Genomic DNA, 20,136 nt, shown 5'->3' on the forward strand with positions numbered 1-20,136 from the left:
TTAGATTACTTTCCTTACTCTGCCACTGACTCACTAAGTAACCTTGGGCAAGTCACTTAACCTCTCTGTACTTATTCGCCCCATCTGTAAAATGGGAGTAATAATACTTCGCCATCTTTCTAAAGCTTGAGACACTTGGATGGAAGGAGTTCAAAGTAATTCTTCTTTCTTCTTCTTTACTATCATTTATTATTATTATTATTATTTATGATTATAAAGGAAGTCCCAGAGACTTTTCTTTTGGCTATCCTGCAGCTGTTAGAAAGTAAAGGACGCATTGGTCTAGGCTGAGCATTGTTTCTCAATCTCGACAGTTTGGTCACCCGTTATTCAAAAACAACATTTTTCATGACCCTTTGACATTTACTGTAAAAGTAAGAGTGAAAAATGTCTTGATTGCCTATACAATTGATTTGGGTGTGTGTTTTGAGGGGCTGACAGAGAATACTTGACCTTGAAAGGTAAAGATGTGCGGGGGGTGATGTGATATCTTTTTTTAGGTTGTAATAAAATTTTCAATGCCCCATGACTCTGGCGCCTCTCCAATTGCCTTTAACGACTCCCCCCCCCCCCCACCCCGCCGGCCCTTGGGATCATAACCCACTGGCTGAGAAATACCTGTCTGGAACTTTCAAGAAAGGATTCAGGTTGGAACAGAACAAAACTCCACCCTCTCATGCCTCTGTGGGTTTCTTTTAACTGTTTGGAAAAACAAAGCTTTGTTTCATTCTTTGGTTAACATGAGTTTAAAATGCACAGGTTAGTCCTGGAAATAACCCACGTTAGATGCCATCAAACGGGCAGAACAAACGATCTACATACTTTAGATTCAGAATGGTATTAAACGAGAGATGAGAATTTTAGGAAGGCCAAAATTTCATGTGGGTTCCCAATGGACTCCCTCTCTCTTCCAAAAATATCCCCAACCAAAAACCAACAACAAACTACAGTTGACATTAATGGCAATGTGGCTGGCAGACGCAGCCAAAAGACTGGGACAGGAAGACTGAACTGTCTCGTGAACCAGACAGATAGTCCTTCCAGGCCAGCCCTGAAGGTAGGCTGCAGGGCACTGCAGGCTTGTCCTGTTGCTCTCATTACTGCAAATGTTTTTAAACAGATGGCTTTGATATCTCAGGATGTCAAGCCAGCACCTTTCACAAGCAATGAAATGAACTCGACAGTTTATAAGTGCACACTGGGATAGGTTTTCCAGATGTGTCCTCTTCCCGCCCCCACTTTTTTTAACCAGAAAAATAGTTTGTCTTTTACTAAACACACCCCGTGTGCCCTGTTTGTAAGCACCTGGCATCTCAGCGTGGGTAAACTGCTAGTAGCTGTGAGTACTCAGGAAATTCCAGTGAGAGTCTCAGCTCTTCTCTGTTGCTAAATGGGCACTGTTTTATTTAAAAAATTAAACTACCTTGAAATTATTTTAAGAGTTCCTTATAGAACTGAGACCATTTAGATGCAAGTCATCATTGCGGTATTGCCAGCTCTTGTGATTGTATCCAGAGTCTTATGACATTTGGTGTTTTTTCTTAAAGCCCCTGCTCCTGGAGTCATGTGCTCATCTCAGCTTTCATTAAAAAAGAAAAAGTAACTTTTGTGGATAGAGGAAAGTTTGAAAATGTGACCCCTAAAGGCTCAAGAAGGCAAATAAAACCTCCAAAATATATTATTATTATTGGCTTAAAAATCCTGGGATTTAAAAATAATCTCATGATTGTTTGAGGGATTTATGATTTTTGAGCACCTGGGGTTCGCTTTACTGGTATTGTATGCTGCTGCAGTGCAGTTTAGACAGGAAAACGGATTCATAGGGTGACTACATGGAGGGTTTGAGTGGGAAAACAAGGAGAAGGAAAAAGCCAATGCTAGCAAATGGCACCATGTAAAGAAATGAAAAAGCAACTGAAAATTGTCAGTCAATAGCACCTCGGGGTCGACAATAATTTAAGTGTTAAATTCAGTCATGAGTCTCAGCTATAATTGCTTTCCTTGGGGATTAGGCATTTGGGGGCATTATATCTCCGAATTCGTTGCCTAGAAAAATAAAGGGAGAGAGAATTGTATAGTGGTTTGTTACTGGTGAATTTGTCATTTTTCAGGCAGTGGACTCACAGCAAGTAGTTAAGTGATTTATGTATTCTAGCACTTGGTAAAAAGGCCCAGCAAAGTACATAGCTTTAGGTAGTAAAATTGAATATTACAGGTAAAAGCTACTGGTAAAATATTGTTTTCTGGGCGTTTCAAAGGGCTCTAGGGCCTATCTCCCACTGTGTTTCAATAGAGTTTAACTCCCTTAGTCTCCTGTGAAAATAACAATTACCTCTGTTTCCAAACTGATTCTGATTTGCAAAATCTCACTTCCTCCAGCCACTCCAGGAACTGCAGTGTTGACACAAAAAGAACTGGGAAATGTCCATGTATCTGGGCTTGATGGAATGACCTTTCTTAGTGGATACACCAGATTTAGAGAGCATAGAAATACCAAAAAATGCCACACAGTTTCCTCAAATTAGGGTGACCAGATGTCCCGATATTATAGGGATGGTCCTGATTTTTGGGTCTTTTTCTTATATTGGCTCCTATTATCCCCACCCTCTGTCCCGATTTTTCACATTTGCTGTCTGGTCAAATGCAGTGAGAAGAGGGATTATTACAAGTGAAATGGGGCATAAGATAAGATGCTTCAACAAATAAAGATAAAATAAATTGGACAGTCCAGTTCTGATTTCAGTTACACTAACGTAAACCAGGAGTGGCTCCACTGAAGTCAATGCTGTTACACTGATGTGGGTGAGATCAGAACCAGGCCTAGAGAGAGAGCTGTGTCTAGCTGAGATGCGTGGATGAAATTTGAATCTGTGTGATCATTCAGGCTTCCCCCTGAACTTGAATTGAACCTGTTTTGAGAACCAACATGCATTTCAATGACTATTTACCCTTATTCTTTTTCATGTACACAAATGGTCATTGTGCTTCTAGCCTGTGTCTGGGCCCAAAAAGTTGAGTGAAGAGGGGAAGCAGCAAAGGTGTCCTAGGATTAGGAAGGTCTTTTCTCCCAAGATTTCCAGCACAGATTTGCAGACCCCAGAGAGCTGGATAGATTGGATCAGCATCCATCACTAGCCCCACCTAGACTGCACATCCCTGTGCTATGTCTCTCGCGATAAATGAACAGCAATGAAAGCCATTGAATCAAATCTTGAAGTCCTAACACAGCTTTTCCTCAGTTCTTACTTTGGCAAAGCTCCCACTGACTTCAAATCTAACTGCACCGCTTTTTAGATTGTAAACTGCTTGGGGCAGGGACTGTCTTTTTGTTCTGTGTTTGTACAGCACCTGGCACAGAGAAGTCAGTGACTGGGGCTCCTAGGTGCTACTGCAATAGAAATGAATAAGAACAATTGACTAGGTTCAGACTCAGAGCAGAATCATCAGCATTGAATGTACTGTTAATATCTTACTCCTTGTCCCCTTGTTATGTGCACAGACCTGCATGTATCTGAGTACAGCTAGATGTGTGCAGCTAACTGAATGGCATCCACTGTCATAGCTAAACCCGGGTTCTGTTAGAGTTTTAGTCTATATTTTGCTCCTTGACTTCCAATGTGTAATGCCAATGAAAAAATCCCTTGTTATTGCATATGTCCAGAAGGATCAGAATTACGTTTTCCCTGCCTAAAATTATATTTACAGTACAGTCAAGGAGGGGGAAAGGTTGGTATTAACAACCCAAATGTGTTGGGTGAGGTGTTTACATCTAGTTGTGTGAATTCATAATGTTCCAATTTTCACCTTCAGACTTTAATGATACTTTGGTTTCATTTATAGTTCATTATAGGCTCTTTTGTGATCAGCCGTGAAGCACTGCTACTAAGTCGCATCTGGTGGTTTTGCAGTATTACAGGGGATTACTGTCCGCCGGGGTGGGGCAGGTAATGCAAACCGCTTGCATTTTGGCTGGAGTTTGTGTTCAGACCACCAGCCCAGAAGTCAAAGGACTCCGCTCCAATAATGTTTGGCATCAACACTGCTTGATTTTCTTAAAGAATCTTGTTAAAAAAGGGCATTGTGTGCATTTGTGTGTCTGCAGCCTGAAGAGTGGAGTTACTAATTTAATAGTAGCGCCTGCTAACCCCAGTTTTAGCAGGTAATTAACCAATTAGAGGCCTAATTAACTCAGGAAGGTTGGCCTTGTGGTTAAGGCCCTGGCCTGGGACTCGGAAAAGTTGTTTGATTCCTACCTCTGTCACAGTGTGAACTTGGGCAAGTCACTCGGTCTCTCTTTGCCTGATTTCCCCCTAAGTAAAAATAGGGAAATAATACATCCTTTGTCTGCCCCCTCTAGCAGTTCTTTGGTGCAGGCTTGTCTCTACAGCATCTAGTACAATGATCTCAGCTGGACCCTGAAAAACACTACCATAATACAAGTAATAATCGTAACAATGATTCTTCTCTCATTCGCGCCTGTTTTTAAACCAAAGCCAGTGTAACTCCCTCAGCATTCAGTAGAGATACTCTTGATTTATACTGATTTAAGAGAGCAAAGAATCCAGATATATTTCTGCTCTTTGCATCCTCTGGCATGATCTGGGTATGTTAACTGCTCTTTTAAAGTACTTATGAAAATGGGTTGATTTTAGGGCCAAAGCTGGGTTGTCAGTTTTGTTGGCCAGTCTTGCTGCATCTTGATGGAAAGGATGATCTTGTGTTTAATGTTGCATAGTAATGTTATTCATGAAAAAGCGAGCAAAAAAAAAGAGAACATTTAGAAGGCAGTAGCTAATTCACTTGGAAAATCAAGGCCAATCTCAGTGCCACGAACGTAAGAAATACACTATCAAGTCAGTTTTGATTCAGTCCAGTCCCTATCCTGCTGTCTCTGGTTCCATCGCAGATTTTGCCATGGGCTGCTTCTGGGTTTCTCAGTTTTGTTTACAGGGGGCCCCAAAAGCCCAGTGAAATAAAATTATTGGTTTGCTGATGTTGAAGGACGCCGTGTCTGGGTGAAAATCACCTCTGTGCAGAGAGGCAGCATTAGGTCAGTGGTTCTCAAACTTTTGTACCGGTGACCCCTTTCACATAGCAAGCCTCTGAGTGCGATCCCCGTAATAAATTAAAAACACTTTTAATATATTTAACACCATTATAAATGGAGGCAAAGCGGGGTTTGGGGTGGAGGCTGACAGCTCGTGACCACCCAGATAATAACCTCACGACCCCCTGAGGGGTCCCGACCCCCAGTTTGAGAACCCCTGCATTAAGCCTTATTTCAAGGGATTGAGTGACATGCAAATGGTGCATAGGCCCTCGTGCTGCCTCTCAGCATGGCTGGAATTTCCTCCACCGTGTGCTGCTTTCAGATATTACTGGAAGCCAAGAACAAAGGGAACTGCAACAGAATTGAATTGGGTTATATGGTTCTAGTCACCATACATCTCTGGACCCTGGTGTAGCTATTGGAGTCAGTGGAGTTACACCAAAGGCGATTTTGTTCCATTATTTTTAGTCACACCTTGAACTTTTGAACCTGAAAATACAAGGGGTAACTTTTTTTCCCTCTTTTCACTGACTCCTTTTGTATGGTGCAAAACACATGCTGTAATACAGAGGAAGTCCTAATGCTGTTGTTTAGAATAAAAAGACAAGATATTAAAAATAAAATAAATCAGGTTGTTTCTCAGAGCGGAGAAGTGCTATCCTGGGAATAGTTTCTGACCTTTCATATTTAATACTGCTCAGTCCTGCCCCTTAAATATTTTTAACTCCTATGGAGAGACAGTATCTTCAATTCAGGAGCCCAGTTCCTGGTATTCAATGGGAATCCACATGGAAGGTCCCTGCTGGACAAGAGGAGAGGACTGTGTACTGACTGACCTGTTCTTTTGGAGATTCAGGCTGGTCCTCACACAGCAGACATCAGTAAGGATTTTCATTAACTGCTGTTACCAGTCACTGGACTCCAGTCCCTCCCTCGGTTCCTTTGGAACCCAATCCCCCAGAACGCCGAAGCACGTGTTCAATATTCCATGCTGGGTTTGTGCATTGAACATGGAAACATCCTTTAATCTTTCAGAGGGGTCTCCGTGGGTTTGTTACAGGGTGGCGTATTAAATCTCATTTGTAAAGCAGCACTGATTGCAGGCAGCGTATAATACAAGGCTCTCGTTCTATGCTGAAGAGCTTAAAATGGTGCTGCTCTTCAGAGCTCTTGGCTACAATGCATTCCTGAGGATCAGTGAGGTACCACCATCCTTGAAAACAGCATCCTCCCACAGCTGCTCAGGCTGGGCTACAGGATGGTATTACTTGCCCTTTGTGAAGGACTAAGAGTTTTTTTTCTCCACTACCCAGTGCCCTGGATAAGATCATAGATCTCTGGCCCATCAGCAGGGATCCCAAACCTGGCACCAAAATGATTTCCCCTGGAGCCCACATGAATTATGAAGGCTGCACCTCTCTCCTATGGCCACAATTCTACATAGTAACTCAAACTTCCAAATTAATAAGGTTTCACCGGAAATAGAAGATCTTAGGTTCCCATTATGGGTTCTGCTGTCTCTCTTACATAGTAACCCAGGGAACAAAGATGCTGTACAGTGACATCCTTTGGAAGCTACCTAGGATGTAAGATGGTACTGTAAGCTTTATGGGTGCAAGGAGAGGCATGTTTAAACCATACAGTAATTCTTGTAAGAGTCTTGGCCGTAGTTAGGAACTATACCTGACTGAAAATTCATGGGCTTGATTTTACCTTTGGTGTTGGTGCAAGTACTGTCTGTCGCTCAATTTATATACAGCACCTACCTCAATAGAGCCCTTCATCTTGGTTGGAGCCTTATTGCTGTAACATACATAATAATACAATAATGTAGAGCTCATTAACTATTGGGGGACTTTGATGTTCTCACTGAATGATGAACAGATGTCTGTGCATAGTTAACTCATCCCAAAATGATGGTATTCAAAGCTCAGCCAAAGGGAATTTTCATGGTCTCTGTTTCAAAGGAAATCCATTTTTGATCAGCATGTCAAAGGCACATGTCATGTTTAACTTCAAATGGTGCCCATGGCCTTGCTTTCTTGTTACATTTAATTTTATCTAGTAATGGTCCAGTATCCTTGAATGCTTTCCGGGTGATGACAATTCATGTCGGTGCATGCGCTCCTAGCAAATAGCATGAACTTTTGATGAAAGCAATCATGTTGGCAGGTTACAGAACCTTTTGTTTACTCCAGACACTGCTTCTCATTGGTAGCGTCATTTTCAAAGGCAATTAAAAGGAAGGATGGTCTTATGGTTAAAGCTCTGGACGGGGAGATCTGAGTGCTAAAGACTCCTTGTACGACTTTGGCAAGTCACTTCATCTTCCACGGCCCAATCCCCCAATTGTGAAGTGGGCTTAATCCTGTTTTTTCCCCACCCTTGCTCTGTCTTGTCTACTTCGACTGGAATCTTTTTGAGGAGGGTCTGCTTCTCCCATATTGCGGCCACTGGAAGCTCTTTTAATACAACCCATAGCATTAGCAAGAATGATTGGTGCGATGTTCTCTGGCATAGCAGGTCTCCTTCACAATTTATAGGAATAACGATTGGCACTTAGGGCCCTGCAAACATAAATGATTTGAGCCTCACAACAACCTTTTGAGGTGGGTAAGTTTTAGCATCTCCATTTTACAGATGAGGATAGAAAAGTAGATATCCATCTGAGCCAATCACCTTTTTATGCACACTGGAGAACCTGATATGCTATATTCAAACCCCGGGATTGCCACATATGAGTCCCTTTAAAAATGTACACAGCGGGGAAAAGGTGTTAATGAATTGTCAGTTTGTACTTTCCATTTGCCGTAATATTCAAGTTACCAAACCGGCCGACATATCACGGAAGTCGGTGTTACTTGAATCATTGGATGTTGGATGTTGTTTGATTAAAAGATGACTCTAAGACTCTTGTTAGTACTATGACAGAGCCTAGTGACCACAGCTGAAATGCAAGCCCCTTTGTGCTAGGTGCTGTACAAACACATAGTGAAAGACAAGCCCTGCGCTGAATAGACAACAGGTGTCAGAGAGGTGACTTACCCAAGGTCATGCAACAGGTTGCGGGAAGAGCTAGGAACAGAACCTGGGTCTCCTGACACCAAGTCTACTGTCCTACCTACTAGACTGCACTCACTGCCCTAAAGTCCTGCAGTCCCTTTAGAGTCTGCAGACGGAATTGTTCCTAACAGGAAACCAATACGTTTAGACCAGTGGATTAATTAAGAAATCACAGTGAAAACATTCCACTCCTGGAGATGACTTGTTCTCACTGGAGGTAATGGCACTTTTTAGAGATATTTACACTCGCTCCAGATGGGCTTTTAGAGGATCTATTATTTTGCAGCCATTTCAAATCTGTTGCTGATGATGTATCAGCCCCTCTGCTGCTGACTTTTCTGGGCAGCGCAGCACACAAATTGTTTTCCTTAGTCAGTCTGGGAAGTTAGTAGAGAAGCAGAAAGAGCCACAGGGTCTGTCTGGGTGTCCAGCAGAAAAAGAATCCACTTTATATTCATTACGGCCAAGTGCTACCTCTTCTCTACTGCAAAGAACACTACATATGGTAGATGTGCTTTTCTGTGCATAGTTTTTTTTTAGGCCCTTCTCTTTTACATCCTCAAAAATACCAGGAACTCATGGATATTTCAAAATATTTCTAGCTAATGAAGATGACCCCTAATGGTAAATGTCTGTATTCTGAAACAGTATAAGGTACCTCCCACCATTCCTTATCCCTCCGACTAATTTAGGCATTTGTTAAGTACTTGTCACAGTTTTAGATGCTTTCATGGCATTCCAGTCTTGGATACAGCAGAAACTGGTGGAATAATATTTTCAGGTGATGAAAAACCCAAAAGGGATTTTTTTCTAGTGTACTGTACATTAAGGGTCTATTTGTCAATAGTTTTAGACAGAATTAATAAATGATTACTAGATATTAAAAAGCATACTAGAGGCAGGAGAAGGATGTGTTATACAGATGGTTATAAGCACATCAGTAGAGAAGGTGTCATAGACTGGCAGATAAAGTTGGTGTTATAGGCTACCTATATGTTATAAGCAACTGGTTGGCCTCTATAAATCTATAACAGTTGATTAAATTATTTTTTAAAATGTAATAATGAATTAACCCTTTATAAATGACTTGTACATGTAAGCTTCAAACAATATGTGATTTCCACTTCCTTTAATTTATTTATTTCTGGAAAGTAGGAAGAGGGCGTGAGGGTTTTCTATTTATTTGTCATTTTGTCATTTTCAACTTGTATACTGCTCTGACGCATGGACATAATTTATATGTATAACCTCTGATACCAGAAACATGGGGGTCTAATTTTTGTCTGGGAATGAAAAAATTATTAAACGGTTTATGTAGTCTGTAAGTATTAGCTTATCTTATTCATTCATAACTGGTATATGTTCCATTTAATAGACCTATTTGTCAATCTCTTATCATTATGTGTGTATTTATTTGGTTCAAATTCTCAAAGTGGCGGTAATCACAGATTATAAAATAGGCTTGATCCTGAGATAAGGCGTATTCTCTCTCTCTCTCTCTCTCTCCCCATTTGAAAGGATTTCCCTTACTTTATTTCTCTGTGTCACTAATGTTGGAAGATCTGTCCTCTTCCAGAAAAGGAGCTATCACGCATCTGGCTGCTGGTAGTGATTGTATTATCATTGGATCGTTCCCTGAGCTAATAACAAGTTGGCACTCTCAGCCACATATATCACACTGCAACGCTGTTTCAAAATGTCTGTGGATGCTGGGTGCCAGTTTGCTAGAGGTCATTGTTTAGGATTTCAGTATCAAGCGAGCTATCTGATATTTGGTTGCGTCCTTGAAGGTTGAATAAAATATTTCCTCTGGGAAAATAATTTGCTATGAGAATAAAACTGAAATGTACTGTCTTGGCAAGGCTAAATGAGGCTTTTCAAGCAGAGATTGCTCTGGGCGGTGCCAAATCGTTGCTGAGTTGGGTGGTTCATCTTTTTGACAGCTCTTGGCTCAGAGTACTGGGTCAAAATTCACAATAATTTATTGTAAATGTTTACGGTCTGTTTTGGTTAATCCAATTTGCCATCTCTGTTGCTGATGTGAAAAATGCCAGATTAGCCAGTTAATGGTATGCACCATGCGTGCTATGTCACTGGTGTTTTAGAGGTTTAACATCTGGATGCAAACTAACCCCCAATTAGCTAGGACTGATGGCTCTGAGTGTAATATCGAATCCTTCCATTAGTGATTTTTCAAGGTTTTTAGCTAAAGCAAATGCTAATAAGGATGTGATCCTATGAGATATGGTAAAAAGGCCCGCCGGGGCATTACACCTTTTGCTTCATGTTGTTAGCAGGAACGATTCCATTGCTTATTCTGATGCATTATTGCATACAAGACTATAGGCAGTGAATTCCACTGAAGATCATGCTCCAGGCTGTTTTATATTGAAATAAGAAAGCCTTTCTCCCATTGTCCTTTATGCTTTTTGTGCAATATGCGCACCTGCTGCAGTCTGCCTCCCCTGCCAGCACAGGTGCCTAATCTGCATAGTTTTCTCTGAATTCACAATTCAAGTGGCAGGCTCCATGCTGGGGGAGAGAAGCAAGAAATGAGCTTTTCTGGCATAGACAGTAATTGGACATTTCTTGTCTTGTAATGCTTAGATCCTTTCTATTAATTACAATAATTTGTATCATAGTAGCCAGAGGGGATTGATGTGCAGAGGTCAGGGCATGTCATTACTGTAGGACCTGTGGTGAGACGTGATTAAGAGAGTGAATTTTATGGTGTGCTTGACTCAGGTGTGTGGTCAGACACAAGGCTGAAATTCAATTGCCTTCAGACATTGCAAATGTACAGTATTGCTACTACCACCCAAAACTCACTGTCTGGAGTGTTTCCCTTTGGAGCTGTACAAAGCATGGGGCAGGATTTTCAAGAGCACTCAGCATTTACCTAACTGCTGTCATTGAAAGCAATGAGAGTCATGCCATTGACTTCAACTGGAGTGGAATTATGCCAGTGTTGTGCACATTTGACATTTCCACCCCTTGTGCTTTCAGTTTGCATTGCTTTCTGCAAGCCTTTTTTACTTGCAGTACATTTGTACACACAGGGGATTTTTATTAGCTTATAAGAAAGGATCAAGAACCTGAGACTTGCTGCTGACGCTACATGTCTTTTTTCCTTATGAAGTCTGACACACCCAACTCCTGGGTAAGGATTCTGGGTAATGTAGTCAATCCAACAAGCATTTCTTGTACTATACTTAAAAAGACCACTAGAAGGTGGTCAAAACTCTGTGTACACATATTTCAGTTTTATAAAATTTAACCAAAATCTTCATCTGAACCCAAGTTTTGCCTCACCTGACTCACTCAAAGCCAAAAACTTTACAGGTCTGGACAAACCTGGCTTGAGTGTCAGGTTTCTTAACCAAATCAAAAACTCTTGAGTTTTGCGTGTTTAAGTTGTTACAGAAATGTGCATGGCTCTAGCATTAGAGTTATTGCTAAATGAAAGCAATTGTGCTCAGTATGGTAGCACCCATAGACGTTTTCAGGCTACGGTTGCAAGATTATAACAGGGTTCAAAAAAGAACAAGATAAGTTCATGGAGGATAGGCCAATCAATGGCTATTAGCCAGGATGGGCAGGGATGATATCCCTAGCCTCTGTTTGCCAGAAGCTGGGAATGGGTGAGAGGGGATGGATCATTTGATGATTCCCTGTACTGTTCATTCCCTCTGGGGTGCCTGGCATTGGCAACTGTCGGAAGACACAGTACTGGCTAGATGGACCTTTGGTCTGACCTAGTATGGCCGTTCTTATGCTGGTTTTTTTGAGTGCTACGTTATAGTGGGAAGACCAATACGTCATTCTAGGAGAGAGAGTGATGGTTGGAACCTCTGGGGGTCCCTGTGCTCTGTCACTGGAGGGGAGGGCAGAGGTTTTGGCAAGGAGAGAGGTGAACTGGGGAGGAGTTAGCCCTGGAGGGATGAGTCACTGAGCTGGACCAGGGCTGTAGAGACTACTCTAGCCATTGGGCATCCAGCTTCAAGCTGACATTGGGAGCAGTCTGTCTTCAGATTTGAAGATGCACAGAATATGCATCCGAATGATACCACAGATGTACAGTGCAGACAGCTCCTGAGGTTCTAGAGTACCTGACCGGAACTCTTCTCTACTGCGACGAGTTAATACCCTGAAGCCTGATTATTGATAAGCCCATTATCCTAACTAGCATGACTGTAGATGCTATTCTTATACATGTATAAGTGCCTAAACTATTCCTCTCTGCAGTGAATTAGTGTCTCAGATCAGCAGCCTGTTGTTCTAGTTTTGAAGATGACATTAGCAATGTATTTGCTATTCATTTATTAGAAAAAAATCTGTTCTGGTTTAAAACGATTATTGATGATTAGTATTATTATAATGGATCTTTGCAAACGCCGATACTTTTGCCTACTAATTCTGGTTTCTCCTCTTTTCTTCTTGCAGCTGAACCTGCAGATCTCTTGAAGGTATTAGATTTTCATAATTTACCTGACGGTATCACTAAAACAACAGGTTTTTGCACAAGCAGAAGATCTTCAAAAGGCGCAGATGTTGCTTTTCGAGTAACAAAAGATGCTCAACTTAGTGCACCAACAAAGCAGTTATATCCTGGTAAGTGAAACCTTTTGATTTGGGACTGCCTATGAAAATATCTGATCTTTTCCCCTACGTTCTAGAATTGCACTTGAAACACTGCATGCTTTTTTCATTTTGAGTATGTTTGGAAGGGAAATAGTCTACCCTTTTGGGGAGATACGGAGTGCCTAATCATCTAATAATGTTAAAATGGCTACACTCATTTCTTCCTCACTTCGTCTGAACGGGGTAGTACATCATCCAGCGAACATGCGAACGCTGGCTAATTACATCTGTTCCCATCTCCGCTAACAAGCTGGTGTTTCTCATTATCACAGGCTGGTATCCAGTTGTGAATAGAGACTTGGAAGGCGCAAATATTAAATCAGAACACCCCCCATGAGTCCCAGTTCTTATTGGAAGAAATGTTTAAATATTAATCAGAATCTTATTATAGAAAGAAAATAGCATTAGCCCCCATAAATCCAGTGAGTAGCAGGGTGCTTATTAAAAACCAGCTACACTACAGACACATTTTTAATTTTGCATTAGGTGATGAAGCATTACATTTAAAAAGCAAAAAATTCTGTAAACTGAGAGCATGGGGTCATTGCTTTAAATGGGCTAATGAATTAGGGCTGAAACTGTCTAGCTAAAGTACTTATATGGCCCAATTTACTTTAGTATCTGAGTGCCTCACAGCTGGGAGTGTCTTTATCCCCCCAACTCCCACACGAGTGAGGGAAGTGCTAGTATTCACATTCTACACATGGGAAATGGGGCACAGAGAGAGCGAGTGTCTAAAACTTCCTAAGTTCATATAGGAAGCCTGTGGTGGAACAGGGAATTGAACTCCCGCCTCGTGTGTCCGGGACGTGCATGGTACACACAGTGGTTGGAGCAGGAGTCATGCCTGATGGTCAGAGCAGGAGCTGGTAGCCAGGAGTTGGAGCCCAGGGTCAGAGGTGGAGTCAGAGGCTAATTGTCAGAGCCATGGATGAGTGCCAAAGTCAGAGGTCAGGAATTGGAGCTCAGGGTCAGAACCGGGTTATGTGGAGTGACAAGGCAGGAGCAGGGCTGGGAACAAGCAGGCACAGGAGTGATCACAGCCATGGGCAAATGCTTTGAGCTGCTGCTGCTGGGCTTGACAGTTGGTCTGCTGACTCCTCCAGCAAGTCAGGTGGGGTAGCCAATCAGGCAGCCTACTGCAGGCCAGCAGTGCTCCTCAGGGTGCCCGGAGACCGGCTCTGCTGCACGTCCCGATTCCTGACATCCTGATCCCTAGGCTAGCAGCCTAGCTGCTGGATCGGTCGTCATCTGTATAGTGAAGCCTTTTCTCTGGCTCTACTGAGTCCTTTACTCCGACCAAATTCTCATTCATGTCAATGGAAGTTTGACCTGAATAAGGACACTTGGATTTGGCCTTTAGTCACTACAGCTCACTAGTCCAAATTCATCCTGGGACCTGGTGCAACTCGATAGAGTCAGGGGTTAAATCTGGAATCGCCAGGGATCAATTTAGCCCGCTGTGTTTATCTTGGCTTGTATAAAGCATGTCATGTGGATTTCAGGGGCAGATGAGATATATACCAGCATGATCATTAACACAGTCATCCATTGAGAAATACACCTTCCTTGCATAAGGCTTAACAACTAGTAGGAGGGAAAGTGTGTGTGTGTGTGTGTGAGAGAGAGAGAGAGAGCAAGCATGCACATATGCAGTGGAATCCTTAATCTAAGGAGACAGATATACACATTACTTCAAAAAGTTTGTAAAAGAATTGATACAAAATCCACTAGCTAAATCAATGGCAACATGGGATGCCACTACCAGTCCTCTTAAATGTAAATCATGTTCTTCCAACCTCATGCAAGGGCAAGAAAGACAGAGGAAGACATTGACATTCAATAGCAGCAACGAAAATGCAGTAATTTGCATTCCTGTTGCATAATTAATGTTCTCTGCATTATTTGTGCATGTATGTTTAAGGGTGAAACATCCTAGATTATAGCCAGGACATTTCCTCTAGGAGGAAAATGAACCGCACCAGAAAAATTAGGGTCCCCTCAGATGCACTAATAGCAAAGGACTAAATTGGGCCTTTAAATAACCATTCTAATCTGAAAAGTGACTATAAAAATGGTACCTTCTTATGCAACAGATCTGGTATTTGTGGGTATCTAGAGTTGGATCTGATGATTTTGGTGACACAGAATGAGTTCTGACTGCTTTTTAATCTATTAAACCCCACAAAACTAGCATGGCTAAGAGAAAATGAGTATGCTTTCCTTCCTTCCCGGCTCATCAGCAGAGTTCTTTACTTGGCTCCAGTTAGTTACACCTCTGCAAACTCCTTTGGGGAACTGCCCAGGTATCACCGAGGCTATATTTAGAAGACAATAAGGTTGAACAGGTGTCACTTAAAGGTCTAATTTTGCCTTAATTACTGACCATGACTTTTGAGAAGGAAAGAACCCAGTCCTACTCCACAGACTCGAGTCTGGTGGTTGTAAAAAGATGTTTCTCTTCGTTAATGGACTGCATTTGACACAGATATCATGAAGGAGAGGGAGAGGGAGAAAAGAAAGAATCTCCACTGTTCAGTCTTTACAACCACCCGGTCTCTTTTCAGTGCCCATGCACTAGTGTTAAGGGACAGCCTATGGGATCACGGGACGTGGCTGTTAGGTGGAGTCACAGCACCCTAACAGGGATTCACAGACTCATTATGCCATGTTCCAGAAGTCAAGCTGCCGTGGTGGAATGTGGATCTGTTCTGTTCCCGGAAAATGAAATGCCAGAGCATGCCGAAGATGCTGTCCCCGAACTACTCACTTGCAGCTAATTGTTTTGGCACGGAGATGGCTGAGTGCAGAGGAATAATCTGTGCCTCGCTTGTGGCCATACGCTACTCCTTCCCCCTTCAATGGTCTTTGAAAAGAGCCGCTGAAGATCGGGAATATTTCAATGGACACCGCCCCATCTGTAAAATGGTTAGTTCTCATGCTGTCGCTTGGACAGCACAGAGGCCACCAAACGCTTTATGCACCTCCATGATGTTCTGTCCCATGCCAAATCTGGCACGTTATGCGGTAAGGTGCCTATGAGGGACAGGTGTCTGTTGATGCTGTCCAGCCATTGGGTTTTAGGCCTTTTGGGGCTGAGGAGCATCCATTTTTCCATCCTGCTTTCATTAGGTCAACGTCTAAGATGATTCTTGCAGGGCAGTTGCTGGGCATTTGGAGCAGGTGACTGTATCACCTAAGGGGGGTTGGATAATCATTTTGAGAGAGTGGGACCTGTTTAGTTAGAAAACGGTTGCCTGCGTTTGCCTTGGATAGTATGAAATCTGTAAAATGGGGACATTAATATTTAGTTAACTCACAAGCGTGCTGCCAAAAGCAGTTTATAATGATTTGAGCTAGAGTGGCACTCAGCCTTGAGGGGATATTGATACAATGGGCAAAATTCATTACTGGTGTAATTCCCTTGATTGGAGAGATGGGTGCTCAACACCGTTCAGCATGAACATCGTTGAACATGTAGAATGGTGTATAAAGGCTTGACCCAAAGCCTGTTGAAGTCAATGGGTGTCTTTACATTTATTGCAATAGAATTTGGATCACGTCCTATGTGCTATTTTGTTATTAGTTTTATTGCATTCTGAACGGAACCCCCTCCACATATCATTAGATAGCCCGGATCATTTCTAACCATGACAGGAAATGCATTGTTACTTTGCCAGGGTAACAGAGCAATAACAGAGTCATGTCGGCCATAATTTATCAGTTATGGTTATTTGAGCTGAGAAACACATTGCCATGGAGACATTTTAATAATAATAAAACAATAAATTAAAAGCAGCGTTTTAGTGATTTGGCAAGTCATTGAGGTTGAAAAGTTCTGTACGGAGGGTTCATAATGAAATTCTCCATTTTTATGGATCATTTTGGATGTGAAGTATTTTACATAAAAGACCCCAAATTGTTCTCCATAATTGTAACCAGGAAAATGTCTGCATTTGATTTGAAACGGCAGTGATATGAGTATACAGGCAGAAGGAAAGAGATGGCACAATTCATCCTAGGGCAGGCACAGTTATCACATACCTTCATTTCTGGGACCATGTCTTGGCTAACATAAGTGTAGGGACGGGGATCAAGCACTTGATTTCAATGCCGCTGCACCCCTTTACATCAGCTGAGGATCTGGCCCCATATTCTTTTGTTGAGTTCCTTTTCAGAATTCTGATCAGTGGTATCCACTTGCAGATGGTATTACCAAAAGGATTGATGCTCATAAGATGAGCCAGACCCTCAGCTGGAATAAACTGCCCTTGTTCCAGTGAAGTCACCAGCTTGGTGGACTTGGTGACACTCCTGTGCTGAACAAGACCATTTAAGTGCATGGGGTAGACCTCTACCCGGGGGCTGAATTCCATTTCACACCTTGCAGGACAGTAATTGTTTTTCTTTGTTCCGGGCGTTCTGTGTGGATTTGGTGGCTTTCTGCTTTCTCTTTTGTTCTCTGATTACAGCTGAGTACCTAGAGTGGATTTTAGGTGCTAACGGAAATGAAAATGAATGAATGAATGAAAGGAGTTTGATGCAAAGGAACTGGCAGATGCAAATTCCCCAGGACAGTGGAGAAAATTATCTGACAGTCTCTTTCCTATGACTTCCTTGCCTCTGTGTTCAACAAGTCCTGCTGTGGTCTGATACACTCCCCACACTTTGAATAAGGCCCACTGTAGCCTAACTAGGTCAAATCCCTCATTCAGCCCTTGGGCATCCTTTAAGAAAAGCCTGCAGTGGGGCGGGAAACCTGTGTGAAGCTGCTGGACACTTGGGGTAACATTTTTGTGGTTTTTAGATGGCTGTGAATTTACAGCTTAAAAAATTAGCCACAGGGCTATTCCTTCCCCACACACTGCCAGGCACCACACAGAGATGTTCACATCGCACACGCGACCCATCACAGCAATGCCCTGTTCCATTCTGGCACTCCTGCACTTCAGATTTCCTTGGTGGATAGGCGCAAGAGGACAATTATGTCCTTCTTTGAAGGCCTTAGCCTGAGGGACAGATACCCTTGCAAGTATTGTTCTATTGTTAGAATACAACACATTAAGATGACAGAAATACACACATTTCACAGTCCCTTTCTCTAGAATAAGCTAAAGAAGTGCCCCCTGACTCCTCCTTTAGTTAGTAATTCACATCCCCTGCATATTGGAGGAATTACTTTTTGGAGATGGATGTGGGTTTTGCCATTTGGATTCATCTCTGGAATCTTCAGTGCTGCTGATGGAGGGAGAGGTAGAAAACCAAACCAGCCGCGGTTTCAGACGCCAGGAGGCGTATACAGCTCTGGCAGTTATAAAACTCATGTGCTGCCTTGCAGCCTTGGGTTCAGCTGATCTGCAGTCTCTGAGGATGGAACACACCCCTGTCCAAATGACTGGATCGAGCCTATGCACCACGCCAGTGAAGCCCTGTTTTCAGGGCTTAATTACAACATGGGCGTTGCAAGAATAAAGACGAGATCCCACAATACAATTGTGCTCGCTTTCCTGACTCTAATCTCACTTTAATCCCCATGTGAAGGAGGACATGGGCCACGGTATCTCTGTGGACGATTGGCATGAGAAGCCGTCTTTGCCACGCGCTTTTTAAAGCTCTGTCAAACCAAAGTCTCCATTTTATTGTTGAATTTATTTTTGCTTTTAGATTTTTGCTGCCCATGCTAATGCAGTGAGCCAAAGCCACAGAATGCTCTGTTCTTGCCTAAATAGACAAAATAGACAACAACTGATTTAAAAAGCCCCAGCAAAACAGCAAAGCACCTAATACATTGCATGTGTCTACTTAACAGGGGACATTTTTATAAAAATAATCCTGGAGTTTCCAGCGTCTCTAAATGCTGTGGCACAGCAGATCTGGTCTCCTAAGAAGTTCCAGGGCATACCATGGAACGAAGTGGCATAAACGCTACAGATTTACACCCATCACTTGCAGCAGCAGCACCTTAGTGTCCCAGTGGAGGTCTCCCATTCAGCAACATTGAGGCCCTCCTCTGCTTAGCATGGGAGTTGGAACGTGGCGTGGCTGTAGTTTCAATGGTAAAGACCGAAAAGGGCTCATTGATCATTAATGAATGATCCCTAGCAAGGTTGGCCGCTGAACTGGAAGACTGACTGAGCCCTTAGAATAGAAAACTCTTTTCCATGGGAGCTGCTTTTCACCAAATTTTCTGCTATCTTTTCCCCGGGCTTAATCTAAAGGGACCAGATGTCCTGATTTTATAGGGACAGTCCCGATATTTGGGGCTTTGTCTTATATAGGCGCCTATTACTCCCGTCCCGATTTTTCACACTTGCTGTCTGGTCTCCCTAGCTTAATCACATAATGGCTCCTAATCACAATGGGCTGTGTGATTAGGTGGAGCAGTTGAGCCGTCAGACAAATCCTCCTCCCGCCCTGCCCCCAGCAAGGACCTTTGTAGCTCCATGTTGTCTGAAGCCATCGTACTGCTCCATTATCGAGTTAGAATCGTGGTGTTGCGGTGGTATCCGTACACAACACTTTGTTGTTTTATAAAGTGTCTTATTACTGGTAATGGAGCTGCTGGGCACATTCCTGTAGCATGCGTTGTCCCCATCTGCAGGTAGCACTGACAAACCTTTCTGCCACGGGCAGCAGTCTGGGGATTGTTAATATGGACAAATCTTGGAAGGAGGCGCAATCGCTGGTAGTTTCTCCTGTGTTCACCGGGTTGCAGAATGTATGAATTGCGTGCACACCATCACATCCAAAAGAACAACTAACCCCTTTGCCTTTGCACTTCAGCTTCAGCCTTTCCTGAGGACTTCTCCATTCTGTCCACTGTAAAAGCCAAGAAAGGAAGTCAGTCCTTCTTGATCTCCATTTACAATGAGCAAGGGATCCAGCAGATCGGCATGGAGATGGGTAGATCTCCTGTATTCCTGTACGAAGACCATACCGGGAAGCCAGGCCCAGAAGACTATCCTCTTTTTCGAGGCATTAACCTATCAGATGGCAAGTAAGTGCAGTGTCGTGTATTGAGAACGTGGTGCACGATAAAAGCAATCATCAGTCTATATGATTACCTATATGAATACCTAAGTGTGTATAAGATGTATGTACTATGTGTATATATATATTTTACCAGTGCTCTGTCTCAGCTAACTGAGCTCTTCCGTTCTGCCATATAAACAACAGATGTGCAAAAACCCCTTGAACATTAGTGAAATATTAGGCACTTCATGTCAGTGGGGACTTGTGGCTATAGGGATGACATTCCCCCTGTGCAAAGGGCTTACACAAACCTGTGTGGCACTTAAGCTCCAAGTAAATCACCCGGTGTTGGGCTTAAGGAGGATAGAAGAGGGGGACGAGGGGAAAATTGAGGCTCCACTTCTCCCTCA

The 20,136-nt window shown here is 42.7% G+C and overlaps 1 protein-coding gene across 1 annotated transcript in view; it reads left to right on the forward strand.

The window, feature by feature from the left end:
- Window positions 1-20,136, forward strand: part of COL5A1 (collagen type V alpha 1 chain) — a 238,371-nt gene that overhangs the window by 43,480 nt on the left and 174,755 nt on the right. The window contains exons 2-3 of the mRNA XM_039506169.1: window positions 12,557-12,724; window positions 19,538-19,751. Coding sequence (XP_039362103.1) covers window positions 12,557-12,724; window positions 19,538-19,751 — 382 coding nt within the window. The remainder of the gene's footprint in view (window positions 1-12,556; window positions 12,725-19,537; window positions 19,752-20,136) is intronic.

This window comes from Mauremys reevesii, linkage group 19, assembly GCF_016161935.1.
Source record: "Mauremys reevesii isolate NIE-2019 linkage group 19, ASM1616193v1, whole genome shotgun sequence".
In the NCBI taxonomy this organism is placed as follows: domain Eukaryota; kingdom Metazoa; phylum Chordata; order Testudines; family Geoemydidae; genus Mauremys; species Mauremys reevesii.